General features: G+C 42.3%; 1 protein-coding gene across 1 annotated transcript in view; it reads right to left on the bottom strand.

Annotated features, from left to right (window-relative positions):
* LCP1 (lymphocyte cytosolic protein 1) overlaps positions 1-15,072 on the bottom strand; it is a 69,501-nt gene that overhangs the window by 40,983 nt on the left and 13,446 nt on the right. The window contains exons 2-4 of the mRNA XM_059684481.1: positions 3,609-3,696; positions 2,149-2,312; positions 1,128-1,257 (exon numbers count right to left, since the gene is read on the bottom strand). Coding sequence (XP_059540464.1) covers positions 1,128-1,257; positions 2,149-2,312; positions 3,609-3,672 — 358 coding nt within the window. The 5' untranslated portion in view covers positions 3,673-3,696. The remainder of the gene's footprint in view (positions 1-1,127; positions 1,258-2,148; positions 2,313-3,608; positions 3,697-15,072) is intronic.

Genomic DNA, 15,072 nt, shown 5'->3' with positions numbered 1-15,072 from the left:
TGTAAGGATCCTCTGGGACAACTTCAAGTGTACCAACATCCGAATTATGGGATGCCATAAGGAGAAAGAGAGCAAGATGTTGAAAACCTATTTGAAGAAATAATGACTGGAAACTTCCCCTACCTGGTGAAAGAAATAGACTTACAAGTCCAGGAAGCGCAGAGAACCCCAAACAAGAGGAATCCAAAGAGGACCACACTAAGACACATAATAATTAAAATGCCAAGGGCAAAAAATGAAGAGAGAATCTTAAAAGCAGCAAGAGAAAAACAGTTACTTACCTACAAGGGAGCACCCATACAACTGTCAGCTGATTTCTCAACAGAAACTATGCAGGCCAGAAGAGAGTGGCAAGAAATATTCAAAGTGATGAATAGCAAGAACTTACAACCAAGATTACTCTACCCAGCAAAGCTATCATTCAGAATTGAAGTTCAGATAAAAAGCTTCACAAGAAAAAGCTAAAGGAGTTCATTACCACCAAACCAGTATTATATGAAATGCTGAAGGGTATTCTTTAAGAAGAGGAGGAAGAAGAAAAAGGTAAAGATAAAAATTATGAACAACAAAGTGACAACAAATACATATCTATCAACAAGTAATCTAAAAATCAAATGAATAAAAAATCTGATGAACAGAATCAACTGGTGAATATAATAGAATCAGGGGCATGGAAAGGGAGCAGACTGACAATTCTCGGGGGAAGGAGGTGTGGGGGGTGCAGGAAGAGATTGGACAAAGATTTTACACCTAATGACAAGGACAATGGGGGGGGGGGTTGAGGGCCTGGGGTGGGGTGGGAACCGGGTGGAGGGGAGCTATGGGAGGAAAAAGAGGAACATCTGTAATAATCTGAAGAATAAAGATTTAAAAAAAGATTATTTGGTATTGGGCCCTACCTAGACCTGGAACTACTGGCCCACTTATGCAATGAAAAATAGGCAATAGTCAATAAATTAATCTTAACTTCTATCTTTCTTTGTATCCCTTAAGTCTGAATACTAAGTTTAGAATCTGTAATCCCAGAAGACACCCTTTCTACATGGTTTCCTCTCCCTCTGCCCTCAGCTCTTGCCTCATCCCAATACCCTCTCTACCTCCATCCCACACCCATTAGTACAACTTACCTGAATAGGAGTGTTGGGTGTCAACACTAGACTGCTCTGAAGTACCACCAATTGCACAAATCCCTTCCTTCTTATTGATGGCTTTTCTAAAGGTCTTGGCAACGTCGGTGCTTTTTAGGCCATGAAAAACCTGCAAAAATATAATCCTATATAATAACAGGCTAACATGCAAATAGACTGAATGGTGGAACAACCAGAACAACCGAACAACTGGTTGCTATGATGTGCGCTGACCACCAGGGGGCATGTGTGGAACATGGCGGGGGTTGGCCATGGCAGGATGGTGCAACAAGTGAGCAGGGGTGCCAGACCAAGGCGGGGCACTGGTTGCTGTCATTGAGATGAGCCTCTTGTGGTTACTGAAAATTCTTTGCTCCTGTGCGCAGTGGTGCGCCACAGTCCTACCCGGCGCTCGCACCTGGACTGGCTCCGCTCACACCTGATGCTGGCACTGGAGCCATCATTCACACTCACTGCCAGTGCCTGGCACTGGTCCCAATAGCTTGGCACCATCAGTGGGTGCAAGTGGCGGCTGCTGGCCATGATTGCCCCTGAGGGCTTCTCCACCACCCCATGCTCCTGAGGGGCGATCGGGGCAGCAGCTGCCGCTGGCACCCACTGACAGTGCTGGCCCCACTTGCACCCCTCCTGGCGCCGGGCTCAATCGCTCTGCACTGTCAGCGGGTGTGAGTGGAGCCGGTGCTGTCAGTGCATGGGAATGGCGGTGGAGGGAGTGGGGCTGCCAGCAGACAGGGGACGGGGGAAGGGGCTGGGAGGGGGCATGGAGGATGGGCCAAGACCTTCCCCTGTGCCTACCACAGCCTCGTGGCCCACAGTTCCTTTCAAGGTGCAGGAATTTGTGCACTGGGCCCCTAGTGTATCTATAAAAACCCAATATGTGATCAAGAAAACCACAAAGATACGTAATGTTGAAGCAAGGAGAGTGGAAATACATTTCTGTATATTTTTTTGAATTAAAGTTCCAAGTTTCAAATGCATCTCCTTGTATTATGCATCATACCTTCATAAACTCATCAAAACTGATCCTCCCATCCTGGTCCAGATCACCCGTAGCCATCAAGTTTTCTGTAATTTCTCTCACTCTGTATCCAGGCAGAGGCAAGCAAGCAGCCTTGAACAGGTCATTCAACTCATTGCAGCTGATGTACCCATTCCCATCAGTATCTGTAAGGCAAATGACAAAGTGTAGTTTCGGAGCAATTCAACTAAGAGCATGAAGAAAAATGAGCGAGGGCTAGGTTAGAAGTGAACAGGCAGCAGAGCAATCATTCAGGGGTGATGACCTGATCCTGTGCAAGAGTTGGACTCTCACAAGAGGCCTATTGCTATTGGATATGTTCCTTAACATCATTTTCAACATTCAGGAGTCACAATTTCAAAATAGAAGTCTGGCAACAGAATCTAAAGGGTCTCTAATAAAATCAGATGAGAAAATAATAATAAATCATAGGCTTAGAGATAAGGAGTAAGAAAGAGTATGAGAATTCAGAGAATAAACACCACTGAACGCAGGAGAAATGATACAAGGATACAATTGACCCTGCAGCACTTCTGTCTTTCAGCTGACTCTCCTCTGAGTGTAAATCAGAAGTAGAAACATAACAAAGGATATCTTCCTTGCCAGTAGGGCGTCAGGTGCCTGGCAACCTACCATGTCTGATAGCTAACGTTTCAAAGATATGCATGGTGTGTAATGCTGTCCCACCTTATGGAAGAAATTTTACTTGAAAATGCAATGACAGGGAACCATATTGGTGAACAGAAATTGTTTACATAATTGCTTGGTCTGCTGGTGAATCCAGGCTTTTATTTAGAAGTCATTATTTTATAAACTGTACAAAGGGATTCCAAATTGTCAAGCTTGGTTTGTAAAAAAATAAATAAAGATGATATGATAAAAAGTATTATGAAATAAATAAATTATACAAAAAACCACATAGAAAACAATAACAACAAAGAAAGTAGATGCAATAAAAAGATGAGACTTAAGAGCCATTTCCAGGAAAAGCTACAGGTAAGAAAGGGCCCATAGCCCTAACCGGTTTGGCTCAATGGATAGAGCGTCAGCCTGTGGACTCAAGGGTCCCGGGTTTGATTCCGGTCAAGGGCATGTACCGTGGTTGCGGGCACATCCCCAGTAGGGGGTGTGCAGGAGGCAGCTGATTGATGTTTCTCTCTCATCGATGTTTCTAGCTCTCTATCCCTCTCCCTTCCTCTCTGTGAAAAATCAATAAAATATACTTTTTTAAAAAATAAAGGCCCATATTTCATGTTTTGATAGAGAAAGAAGCATTTTCTTGAAAGATATCTTTCACAATTAAATTCCCTAACTCCTTTAACCAATACCATTGCATTCGTGCTACTTCTGCTATTTTTTTTTCCATTTTACCATTTCAATGAATCTGTCCTGAAGTCAATAAAGAAGAGAATTGTGCCACTTGAGGTACCAGATCTACTCACCAACTTTGGCAAAAGCTTCTCTGAGCTCCATCATTTCTTCATCAGACACTGATCCTCTGGCCATTTTTTATTGCTTTAGGCAACAGATCTGCAGAGGCGAAGAACATAAGGAATGACTGTTGTGCATGTTAATTCTTAGTGTGCCAATTTCTTTAAAAAGCAATTTCCATTTATTAAGTGAAGAACTATTTCTCTGCATCCCTCATGATTTATAACTATCTTTCAAAAGTGTAAGAAATAGTTTTTTTGTTGTTGTTGTTTTTAACCTTCCATATGGTGGTGTCCGAAGATGGCTCTCACCAGTCTCTCCTCTCCCTATTATGTACTGCTGCTTACATTAGGAGAAGAGCTGATTTCCCTCCCCTGGAACCTGGCCTGATCCTGTGACTGCTTTGACCATTTAGAAGGCTAGAAAATCTATGTCTCAATTAGAAACTTCTGCTTTCTTCCTTTTGGAATTCTCATTCTTGGGATGTTCCCTGGCACTGCCATGCAGTGAGATGTCCAAGTCACAGGAAGAAGCCAATGAAGGGGAACTGGGCGCTCTGGTCAGCATTTCCTGCTGTGCCTCCAGCTGACAGGCGGTTTCAACTGCCGGCCACCTGACTAGGCCATTCTGGATGTTTCAGCCCACTTGAGCCCCCAGGTGTCCATAACCTAGTTGGAGCTGAAGAATCACCCAGCTGTGCCCATTAAACCAACAGAGTCAAAAGAGATGATAACATGATTGTTTTAAATCACTAAACTTTGGAGTAGTTTGCCACACAGCAATATACAAGTAAAAAAAAAACCCACTTAACTTTTATCTAGATGTCTTTTAGACACATTGTCATGTTCATATTTAAAATTAATATATTTGACCAGTACAACAGATACATTTTATAACTTACAAGGATGTTATCAAAGTTCTATAAACATTTAGAGAAAAAGAAAGAAAATTTGACTAATAATCAATATATGGGCATCTGAGGGGCTTTTAGGTGTTCTCTTCTCAGAAAGGCTAGTTTTGCTGAGAAATGTAATGCCAGTGCTAGAGTTACTTCTCTTTTCCTGTGCATTATTGCTGCCTTGGGTGGGTAGAAAGAGAATGAAACATAAAATGGATTATATTGGAGAATATAATGCCCCTAGCTAATCCACACCAGTATGTTTCAAATAAGACTTTCACTAAATCTTACTGGATTTCCTGGTGGGGTGGGTGGGAGTGTGGAGGATGGGATCCTATCTAATAAAAGAGAAAAATGGTAATTGGCGTACGACGATACCCTTTTCATTGGCTAATCAGGGCTATATGCAAATTAACTGCCAACTAAGATTGGCAGTTAACTGCCAACAAGATGGCGGTTAATTTGCATATGTAGGCACAATGCAGGGAGGCGAAAGGGAAAGCAGGAAGAAGCCCCCTGCCACTGACAGTGATCGGAAACCCAGGGGGGAGCTAAGAGCTGGGGGGCAGGGCAAAGGCGGCCCTGGGGCCGCCTTTGCCCTGCCCCCCAGCCATGATCAGAGAATCAGGTGCCTTTGCCGCCCTGGCCAGTGATAGCAGGAAGTAGGGGTGGAGCCAGCGATGGGAGCTGGGCACGGTCGAAGCTGGCAGTCCCGGGAGCTAGGGGTCCCTTGCCTGGGCCTAAAGCGGAGCCCACGATCGCGGGGCCGCTGCAGCTGCGGGTCCCCGCTGCCCAGGCCGGACACCTAGGCCAGAGGCGTTAGGCCTGGGCAGGGGCGGAGCCTGCAGCCACGGGGAGCTGGGGGTCCCCTGCCCAGGCCTGACACCTCTGCCAGAGGCCTCAGGCCTGGTCAAGGGGCCGATCCGGTGATTGGTGATCGGAGGGTGATGAGGGTCAACTCCTCTGGCTGAGGCATCAGGCCTGGGCAAGGGGCCGATCCTGCGATTGGAGGGTGATGGGGGTCAACGCCTGCGGGCTCCCAGTATGTGAGAGGGGGCAGGCTGGGCTGAGGGACACTCCCCCCCCCCCCACACACACACCCAGTGCACGAATTTCGTGCACCGGGCCCCTAGTATTTATATAATTATATTTTGGGCATGTTAGTGAAACTACTGATTTTTAAAACTATTTTAAATTTGTGACAGGATGTTTTAAATTGATTTCCTTTTCTACATTTTTACATTAATCTATAATGCTGTACTTGTTCCTAGTGGCAACCAACAAGCACACAAAAATGGAGACAATTTTAACACTTAAATCTGCAGGCCAAAAATGCATTATGCTTAATTTTGTAAATCCACATCCATAATTCACCAACTTACTATCCTGTCATGTACATATATCAGTGCTTTCAAATGTTTGTTTCCCCATGTGATCCTTTGTTAACAGAAACTTTACATGTAAATAAAAGTGAACAAATGAAAACAAAACCATAAGACCAATTCTAGGAGCCTTTGGTTGAAAAAAACCCAGATGTTCTCCTGCCTCCACTATCCCACCTCCTTGTCACCGTATGTACCAGTGGAAACTCCAGGGAGAATCATTTAAAAATTGTGGAATTAAATACACACACACACACACACACACACACACACACACACACACTCACACTCTCGAGGCTCAGTGCACGAAATTTGTGCACTGGGGGGGGGGGTATCCTTCAGCCCAGCCTGCACCCTCTCCAATCTGGGACCCTTCAGGGGACGTCCGACTGCTGGTTTAGGCCCGATCTCTGTGAGATCGGGCCTAAACTGGCAGTCAGACATCCCTCTCATAATCCAGGACTGCTGACTCCCAACCGCTTGCCTGTCTGCCTGCCAGATTGCCCCTAACCACTTCTGCCTGCCAGTCTGATCACCCCACTCCCCTGCTAGCCTGATTGATGCCTAAGTGCTTCCCTGCTGGCCCGATTGCCCCCAACTACCCTCCCCTGCAGGCCTGGTCGCCCCAACTGCTCCCCCCTGCAGGCCTGGTCGCCCCCAACTGCCCTCCTCCCCTGCAGGCCTGGTCACCCCCAACTGCTCTCCCCTGCTGACCTGATCTCCCACAACTGCCCTTCTCTGCCGGCCACCTTGTGGTGGCCATCTTGTGCGAGGGTGTGGCAGTCAATTTGCATATTACCTCTTTATTATATAGGATACTAGAGGCCAGATGCACGAAATTCGTGCAAGAGTAGGCCTTCCTTCCCCGGCTGCCGGCACTGGCTTCCCTCTGGCTGCTGACAGGCACCCAGGACCTGGGCTTCCCTTGCAAACCTGGCTTCATCTGGAAGGTCATCTGGAAGGATGTCTGGTCTAATTAGCATATTATGTTTTTATTATTATAGATATATAGATAGTTATTTTTAAAATTCCTTGAACATATATCTTACTATCAATAAAAATTAATTTTATTATTATTTACCTTATCTATTTAAAAAGGCCTTGGTCCATTGGGCTCTCAGAAGGATAATAGAAAATGTTGAGGCCTTAACTGTATAAGCAAACACAATCTCATTTATACATCATGATAACCCTCAGAGGTAGGGCCTGGCTATCTGACTGCCTTATCTTCTCTTCAATTCTCTTCCTTCCTTTTTGTCTGCCTGTCTCTCTATCTACCTCCCTCCTGTATTTTTTTTTCTTTCTTTCTTCTTTTTCACCTTCTTGTTTCAAAAAAAAATTTGAGCCAGGTTACAAGGATATATCCAAATTTGAGAACTAAGCCAATAAGATTATGTAATCTGTGAGGAGAAATATGATGTTGGCAGGGAAGAGTGTTAATACTTCAAATACATGGTTAGGACTGCATATTTTGCCAGAAGTGGGCTGAAAATCTAGTTCCATGTTCTTCAGAAATTAATGCAAAAAAGAAAACATCATCAATTACATAATTTACTCTATTTATACGAGACAAACCAATTTTCTTAGGGCTGCAGAAGTAAGGTTGATAGTAATACCATTACCCAGGTCTCAAAATGAAGACACTTGGGGGATGTAGTAAACACAGTTTTGTGTGTTTTTTTGTTTTTTTTTATAACTTCCATCAATGAAGGCTAGTGGCATAAGTATATATATTCTCATTTTTTAGGGCAGGAAGCAAAAGCTCAGAGAAATTAAGGTACATTATCCCAGATTACACAGGTAGGTAGAAGAGCAGCCAGGATTCCAACTCTCAATTTTTTCTCCTCTCCCATGATGTCTATTCAGGTTCAATGCCTTCACATTTCTGTTAGACACTCATTTCATCCATCCATTCATTTTTTTTCATTAAGTACCTTTAATATGTATAACCCATGGAAGATTAAAAATAACTGTAATACAGAAAACATATCTAAGTATTTTAACTTGGGAAGTTTTTGCTTTCATGTATTAAAACAGAAATCAAGGCTTCTGTTTTAAGAAATTAGTATATAACTTTGTACACTTTACTAAATTCTGGTGACTAATTTGGCTTGATTCTCTTTTATACTCTCTACCAAAGCTCTATGTATGTATTAAGAGAAGGCTCTCCCCCATCATATTTTAACAAGGTTTTTGGTAAAATCTGGCCTAAAGTGCTAGAGCTGGCCAGCCCTAATTTCTAGGCTTTAGGTGTCTTAACATCTCTTGGTTCATGAATGTTCATAAGATTATGAAATAAATTCATCCACTTAACAAATATTTAATGAATGCCTTTTATAACAAGGCACTGTTCTTCATTTCAGGTGAGGCATGTCTACAATGACCTAATTACCTGGAAAGCATGAAACAATGTGAAAAGTAAAGAGAATGAAGGGGATCTCTAAATTGAAACTTGGCCCTATCCTTTGACATAAGAGTTGTAGATTTTAGACCACTGTAAGAGACTGGGAGAAACACAGGAAAAGGCAGAAGTACAAGAAATGAGAATACATTTAAGGGTCAAGAGCAGGGCCAATGAAGAAAAGACTTACATTTTGAGATGGAAAAAAAAATAAGATCATGCTATTGTGAAAAAGTAGAAAACCATTTTAGCCTAAAAATTTCATCACCCAATTCAAATAAAAGAACCAGAAAGAGAAAAAAAGCATTATTTTAAATCCATGTAAAATAATTCTTTTTAAGCCATGCCAGGTAGGTAAAGATGAAAAATCTAAGCATCTGAATAATCACATTTTACAAATGGATTTATAAATAGGTTCTGCTCAGAGAAGCCATACAGTGAGACAGCCTGCAAATTTTAAAAATCTAAAACACATCAGTGATTTAATAACTAAAGGAAAAGAGAGTAGATTGAAATAGCTTAAAAGGTGAATTAGAGAATGAATAATCAACAGCCTAAGTTACTATGATACTGTTTGTTGTTTGTTGGGCTCAAACACAAATAGAGAAGTTGCCTTTACCATCAGAATGAGCAGAAATTCTTGGAAACACAACCCAACTTTTAGAAACAGAAGGAGTCTAAGGAATAATCTATACTAATAAAAGGGTAATATGCAAATTGGTCACAACACCCTCACAGTCATGACTGGATAGGCTAATTAGTCATGACCAGTATGCAAATTGACCATCACTCCAACACACAAGATAGCCGCCCCCATATGGTCAAAGATGGCCACCACAAGATGGCCTGCAGGGGAGGGAAGTTGTGGGCAAATAGGCCAGCAGCGGAGGGCAGTTAGGGGTGATCAGGCCAGCAGGAAAGGGCAGTTGGAGGCAACCAGGCCAGCAGGGGAGGGCAGTTGGGAGTGATCAGGCCAGCAGGAAAGGGCAGTGGGGGCAACCAGGCCTGCAGGGAGAGCAGTTGGGGGTGATCTGGCCGGCAGGGGAACAGTTAAGCGTCGATCAGGCTGGCAGGGGAGTGGTTAGGGGATGATCAGGCTGGCAGGCAGAAGCGGTTAGGAGCAATCAGGCAGGCAGGCAGACAGGCAGGCGAGTGGTTGGGAGCCAGCAGTCCTGGATTGTGAGAGGGATGTCCAACTCCCACAGGGATCGGGCCTAAATGGGCAGTTGGACATCCCTCAAGGGGTCCCAGATTGGAGAGTGTGCAGGCTGGGCTGAGGGACACCCCTACCTCCCCCCACAGTGCACGAATTTTGTGCACCAGGCCTCTAGTTTTATAGATAAGGAACCTGAAGGTCCAAATGAGATAAAATGCTTTGTCTATGTACAAGTTCTTAAAGCAATGCCAGGTCAATGCAGTTGCTGGTGAAAAGAGCAGCAAAAGGATGGAGGGATCATTACTAGTAAAAGGGCCATTACAGACATAACTGAGAAATGATTGAACTGGGTGTGCAAATAGCAGCATTTTCACAAAGTAGAGAAACAGGAGGACAACGTCTTTAACATGCAGACCAGACCATTTCTAAGAAGGACATTACTGGGGTTAGAATCAAATATTAGGTACTTTACATAGTCTATTAATGTGTTAGCCTGGAAAAAATACACCCATTCTAATGCATACATATTTGAAGGTATGGGTTATAATAATGTTGGTAAAATTCATAGACAACTGGTGAGTGTTTCAGTTTGCAAATTATGGCCACCATATTGGCAGCAGACTCTAGCGAGGTCATTGTAGTAATGGGACTTGCTGAAGCATTTGGAGCCTGAAAAAAGTGAAAGGCATGTGCCTTCCAAGAGCCGTTTCTTCAGCACTGCTCTACTATTCCTGCAGGAAGTGTGACCTTTTTTAATGACTGCATCATCTGACTATGCCTGGCCTGGAACCATTTTAAGGTCTCTTTTAAATCAGTGGTGAATTTTGGAAATGAATTTTTGAATCACTGCCCAAAACTAAAGAAGTGAAACATACAATAGGATCTTCAACACAAAATCTAAGAAGAAAAATCTTAACCCACTCTTTAAGTCACATCTGGCTGCTAGTTTTTCTGTGAGCAATTAAATTTATTAAGTCAATAGTTATAGAAATCCATGACATTTGGCCAAATAAAGCACTGGTTGTTCATTGTTATAAGATTATTTGATGTCATAAGAACATCAAATAACCCCTCAAATGGCAAAAGTGACAAAACCTATTCATTTCTTTAAGTTGGTAAGTTTTGAGTCCCTACTTAAAGGAGGCTGGTATTTTCCAATTGGTAATGAAAGCAAATTTCTGAGAATGATGTCTTATGATAAAAACACCTGACTCAAATTCCTGAAGTCTGAATATAGAAACTATTTGCAGGTTCTTACTATAGAATGCAGTGCTATAGAATTTACAAGAGGAAATATGTTCTATAAAATAAATGTAAAACTGTAAGCTGAATTATCTCTGAGAAGAGAAAACAAATAATGAAAAGAAGCAGAAAGAATTATAGAAGGTGACCTATCCAGAGAGAAATGCTCATGTGATGGAATTGTTTCTGAAAGGTGATAGTGTTGTGCTGGTCAGTGCTTTGATTCAATATATTGATGCCCAATTATATAACTGCCAGGACCAGGGATGCACTTGTAACCTGGCATCACATTGCCAAGGGACTCTTTTGAATGTGCCCTACTTTTCCTGCAACTTGACACAGTGAGTAAAGTAAAACTGGAAACTCAGGACCTAAATTCCTACCTTTATCTCAATAATATAAGTGTGTATCCAGGGGGAAATTGTACCACTTCCGAACACCTCAATGAACAGTGAGTAAACCAAAACAACATGCAGTCTAGAACATGATCAATATTGCAATCTCTAGAGTAAGACTATGATGACTAAAGAAGTAAAACATAAAGTACATAGGACTTCAACACAAAATAAAAGACCTGTAAGTTTTTTAGAAACTTAGATAACAAAGGAGCTTTACTTCCACCTATTCCTGTTCCCTTCATTTCACAACATAGACCATTTTAGAGGGGTCTAACTATGAGTAATTTACCATATATTCTTGCCACTTGCCTATAGATAACAGATATACCAAAACTTTCCATAAAAGATGATTCTGAAATGTATTTTTAAAATGACTTTTTAAAAGAAACCAAATAATTATAAATGGTTTCAAATACAAATAACCACTTAAAGGGCTCTTATGAATTATTTTGTCAAGTCAAAATTTCCTTCATATTATCTTTTTATCCCTGCATATTCACTGATTCTTCCAGGGGCTGCTTCAGAGTACAGAATTCTTGTCTCTTCAGTCTCAAAGGGAGAGGAGCAAGGCCAAGGAAGGCTATTCACAGCACAGACTCAGTGGCCCTTTTCTCTCATTATCTTGGGCTGTATAAACAGTCATGGGAAGCCAACAATCCAGATTACTCCAAACCTGATGTGCCTAATGTTACTCTGGGAGCCACTGTGGCTTGATCACTGCATTGAGGGACTTCTGAAGCTGTATATAGCACAGCACACAGAGCCCAGCTCTGTCACCAGCTAAGGAGTGCCACAGCCTCTCTCCTCTCACCCAACATACCACCAACACCTCTGTTTTCTATGAAGAATGTGATACAAAACAAATCTTTTGCAAGCAAAAGGAATACTCCAGGCTGCAGGTTGGGAAGGCCCTCATTGCCTTGGTATCTCTCTTTCCCTTCACTGTAAATGATAATACTCCTATTGTTTTTTTATATATATATATTATTGATTTTTTACAGAGAGGAAGGGAGAGAGATAGAGAGTTAGAAATATCGATGAGAGAGAAACATCGATCAGCTGCCTCCTGCACATCTCCTACTGGGGATATGCCCGCAACCCAGGTACATGCCCTTGACCGGAATCGAACCTGGGACCTTTCAGTCCGCAGGCCGACGTTCTATCCACTGAGCCAAACCGGTTTCGGCAATAATACTCCTATTGTTAATAATGTCTTGAAACTCCACAGCTACCCTTCATTTCACCAGGACTTTGAGATCCAGACTTTCTTCTATTAAAAGCTCAGAGTATCCCTGGATCTTTTAAAAAAGCTGACTTTGAATATGGACTAGTTGATTATCCACTATTACACAATTATTTCAATACCAGATGTCACTCATTTGTTCATAAATTCATTCTTTCACTCCACCCATGAGCACTGCTCTGGTTACTGGGCTACATGCATAAGAGTTATAAAGGCTGGAACTTCATGAGCCCACAGTTACAGGTAAAGTTTCAAATGGGACACAGAGATTACAGCTCACTTACTGAAAAAAGTTATGAAGATAAAAAAAGAATAAATAAAAAGGATAAACACAAGGTTAAAGGGAAAATATTAGATAAGAGTAAGACATTAGCACAAAAGCTTATCAAAATATTAAAGTATCAAACATCTAAATCAGTCCACACAATGAAGGCATTAGGGAACTTATACACTTGTACATCTCCAAGGACACCTTAACTGAAATATCCAGCAGGGACTGGGAGAAAGTGACGGACTTGTGGGTTGGGAGACCTAGGCTACCACCTGTGTAACCTCAGACTCCATTTTGCCTCTCTGGGCCTCATTTCCTCATCTGTAAATTGAGAGATGAAATCCCTTCCAATTAAAAAATTCCAAAAGTCTATTCACTACTTGGCAAGTGTTTGCACAAGCTAGAGTCTGGCTACGGTGTATTTCAAATGAGCCCAGAAACAGGGGCAGGGGTTTTCAGGAGTTGTGGCCTTGGCCCTTCTCCGGGAGGTGCCTCCTCTGAAATACACCCAACATCTACCATCCCCGCCTGGCTCCTGCTCTTACCTCATCAGCAGGTAAAGCTCAGTTCACATGCATTCTTCTCACTGACTGAAGCAGATGGCCACTGCTCAGCTGCTCAGCACAGCTCAGTAAGGTTACTGGAGCAGCTTCTGGGATGTCGCTACATACAGCATGCTGATGCAATTCCCTCCTAGTTTCTAAGCAAGACTGTATGCAAACTGTCCCAGAAAGAAAACCATCCACTATTTTCTTAAAAATATCCAAATACAGAAACTCTACACCTCTCTGGTGTCTCATATCCCTACTCTGTAACCTAAATCTATTCTGATACGATTCAAGCTCCCTCTCTCTTGGGCTATTCTCAGAGGGAATAATAGAAGCTGTTCAATTCATAAAAATTCTGTCACATGCCTTGATGACTGCCACAGGGCTTCTAAAAATTTCTTTTAACCTCGTTTTGGAGGCTTACTTTCCAAATCTGTAATAGTTTTCTTTGCTATATTCTGGGTCTGTGCCACGTTCTTTAAGTGATAGTGTAAGAATAACAGAGTCATAGAATGTAGAGGTGAAGGGACCTCAGAGATTATCTGTCTGGACACTTTTCTTCTGTCACAGAAGAGTGAAATGACAACCAAGCTAAAGGATGTGCCTAGTGTCACAGACCTCATTGGGACTGGAATTCAGGTCTCCTCATTTCTTCTCTGTCCTTTATAATAAGTTTTCAAGTCTAATAGGAAGTGCTATTCTTTAAGACCTGCTCAACATATAAATAAATATAATTCTCTCATGATTTCATATAGTTTATGAATATAATTTCACGTATGTTTCTTGTATATGAAGAAAAACTGAAGCTAGGTATTGAGAAGGTGTTGTTTAGGTTCAGGCTACAAACAACATATGCCAAATCTATACGCACATACTATTGGCACTAATTTACAGTGATCAAGGCAACGTTAATGTCTCCTGTATTCATCTGTATATTAATTCTTAACTTTGCATGATGGCCTTCTGAATTTCCTGAGCAACCCAAATCAAACCACATTAAAATAACTTACCCTCAGGCACAATGCTTCAAAAGACACAATGCCAAATTCACAGGCGAATACTAAAATCACACCCACAGACTTGTAAAAATAATCAGCATGGGTTCAGACATTCTGGTCTTCTGGCTGTTGGGTGGGGGTCAGTGAGCCCTTCCTCCTTTGAACTCTGGTTCAGACCTCTGCAGCATGGCACCTGTGCCCATATCCATGTCTTCCAGCACATTATTTGATCACAAACTGTAAGTCACTGCACAGTGTCTCCTCATTACCTGGCATATAGCAGGTGCTCAGGAAATGAGTTGTAGACATGAACAAAGCAACCCATAAACTAATGATATACAGGGACCTACAAGTCTATTGTCACCTTCTCTGAGGAGTTTAGTAATTATATTCTTGTTGTGCATACTTATAACACCCCTCCCATTGAAAGGTACAAACTCCTAGGACAAGGCAAGTGAACGCTTCAAGTTTACATGAAACCACTTGGCTGGAGAAATGACTGATAAATAGTTATGGGGACTAAGCAAGTGTCCTTAGGCAATCTTTAAACTAGCCATGGAATGCACCCTGGTCCCACCCTGAGGAGGACTTGAGATTTCTGGCCAAGGTGATACAGCCTGGGACTGGGCTTCTTCAAGTGGTTTCTGTAGACACTGTTGGCTGCCGGTGATGCTTGGCAATGGGTCTCTAAGGACATAGTGTCAGACTCTGAGCTGAGTCCTGCTGAGGTGGAAGTAAAGGGACTATGAAGATGGAGCAGTGACTGAAAGGAGGATAAAGCCAAGCCAGGATGCATGAACTCAGTGTCCAGGTAATCACTGGGAATGGGTGCTCAAGTTGATCTGAATGCAATTTACAAATCACTATCTGGACTATGAAATTCATCCTCTGGAAATTCTAAATGTCTAAATTCTTATGTCTAAATTGGACATAAGCCA

Source organism: Myotis daubentonii, chromosome 2, assembly GCF_963259705.1.
Source record: "Myotis daubentonii chromosome 2, mMyoDau2.1, whole genome shotgun sequence".
Classification (NCBI taxonomy): domain Eukaryota; kingdom Metazoa; phylum Chordata; class Mammalia; order Chiroptera; family Vespertilionidae; genus Myotis; species Myotis daubentonii.
Note: the sequence above shows the minus strand (reverse complement) of the source record. Positions and strands in the feature narration are given on the sequence as shown.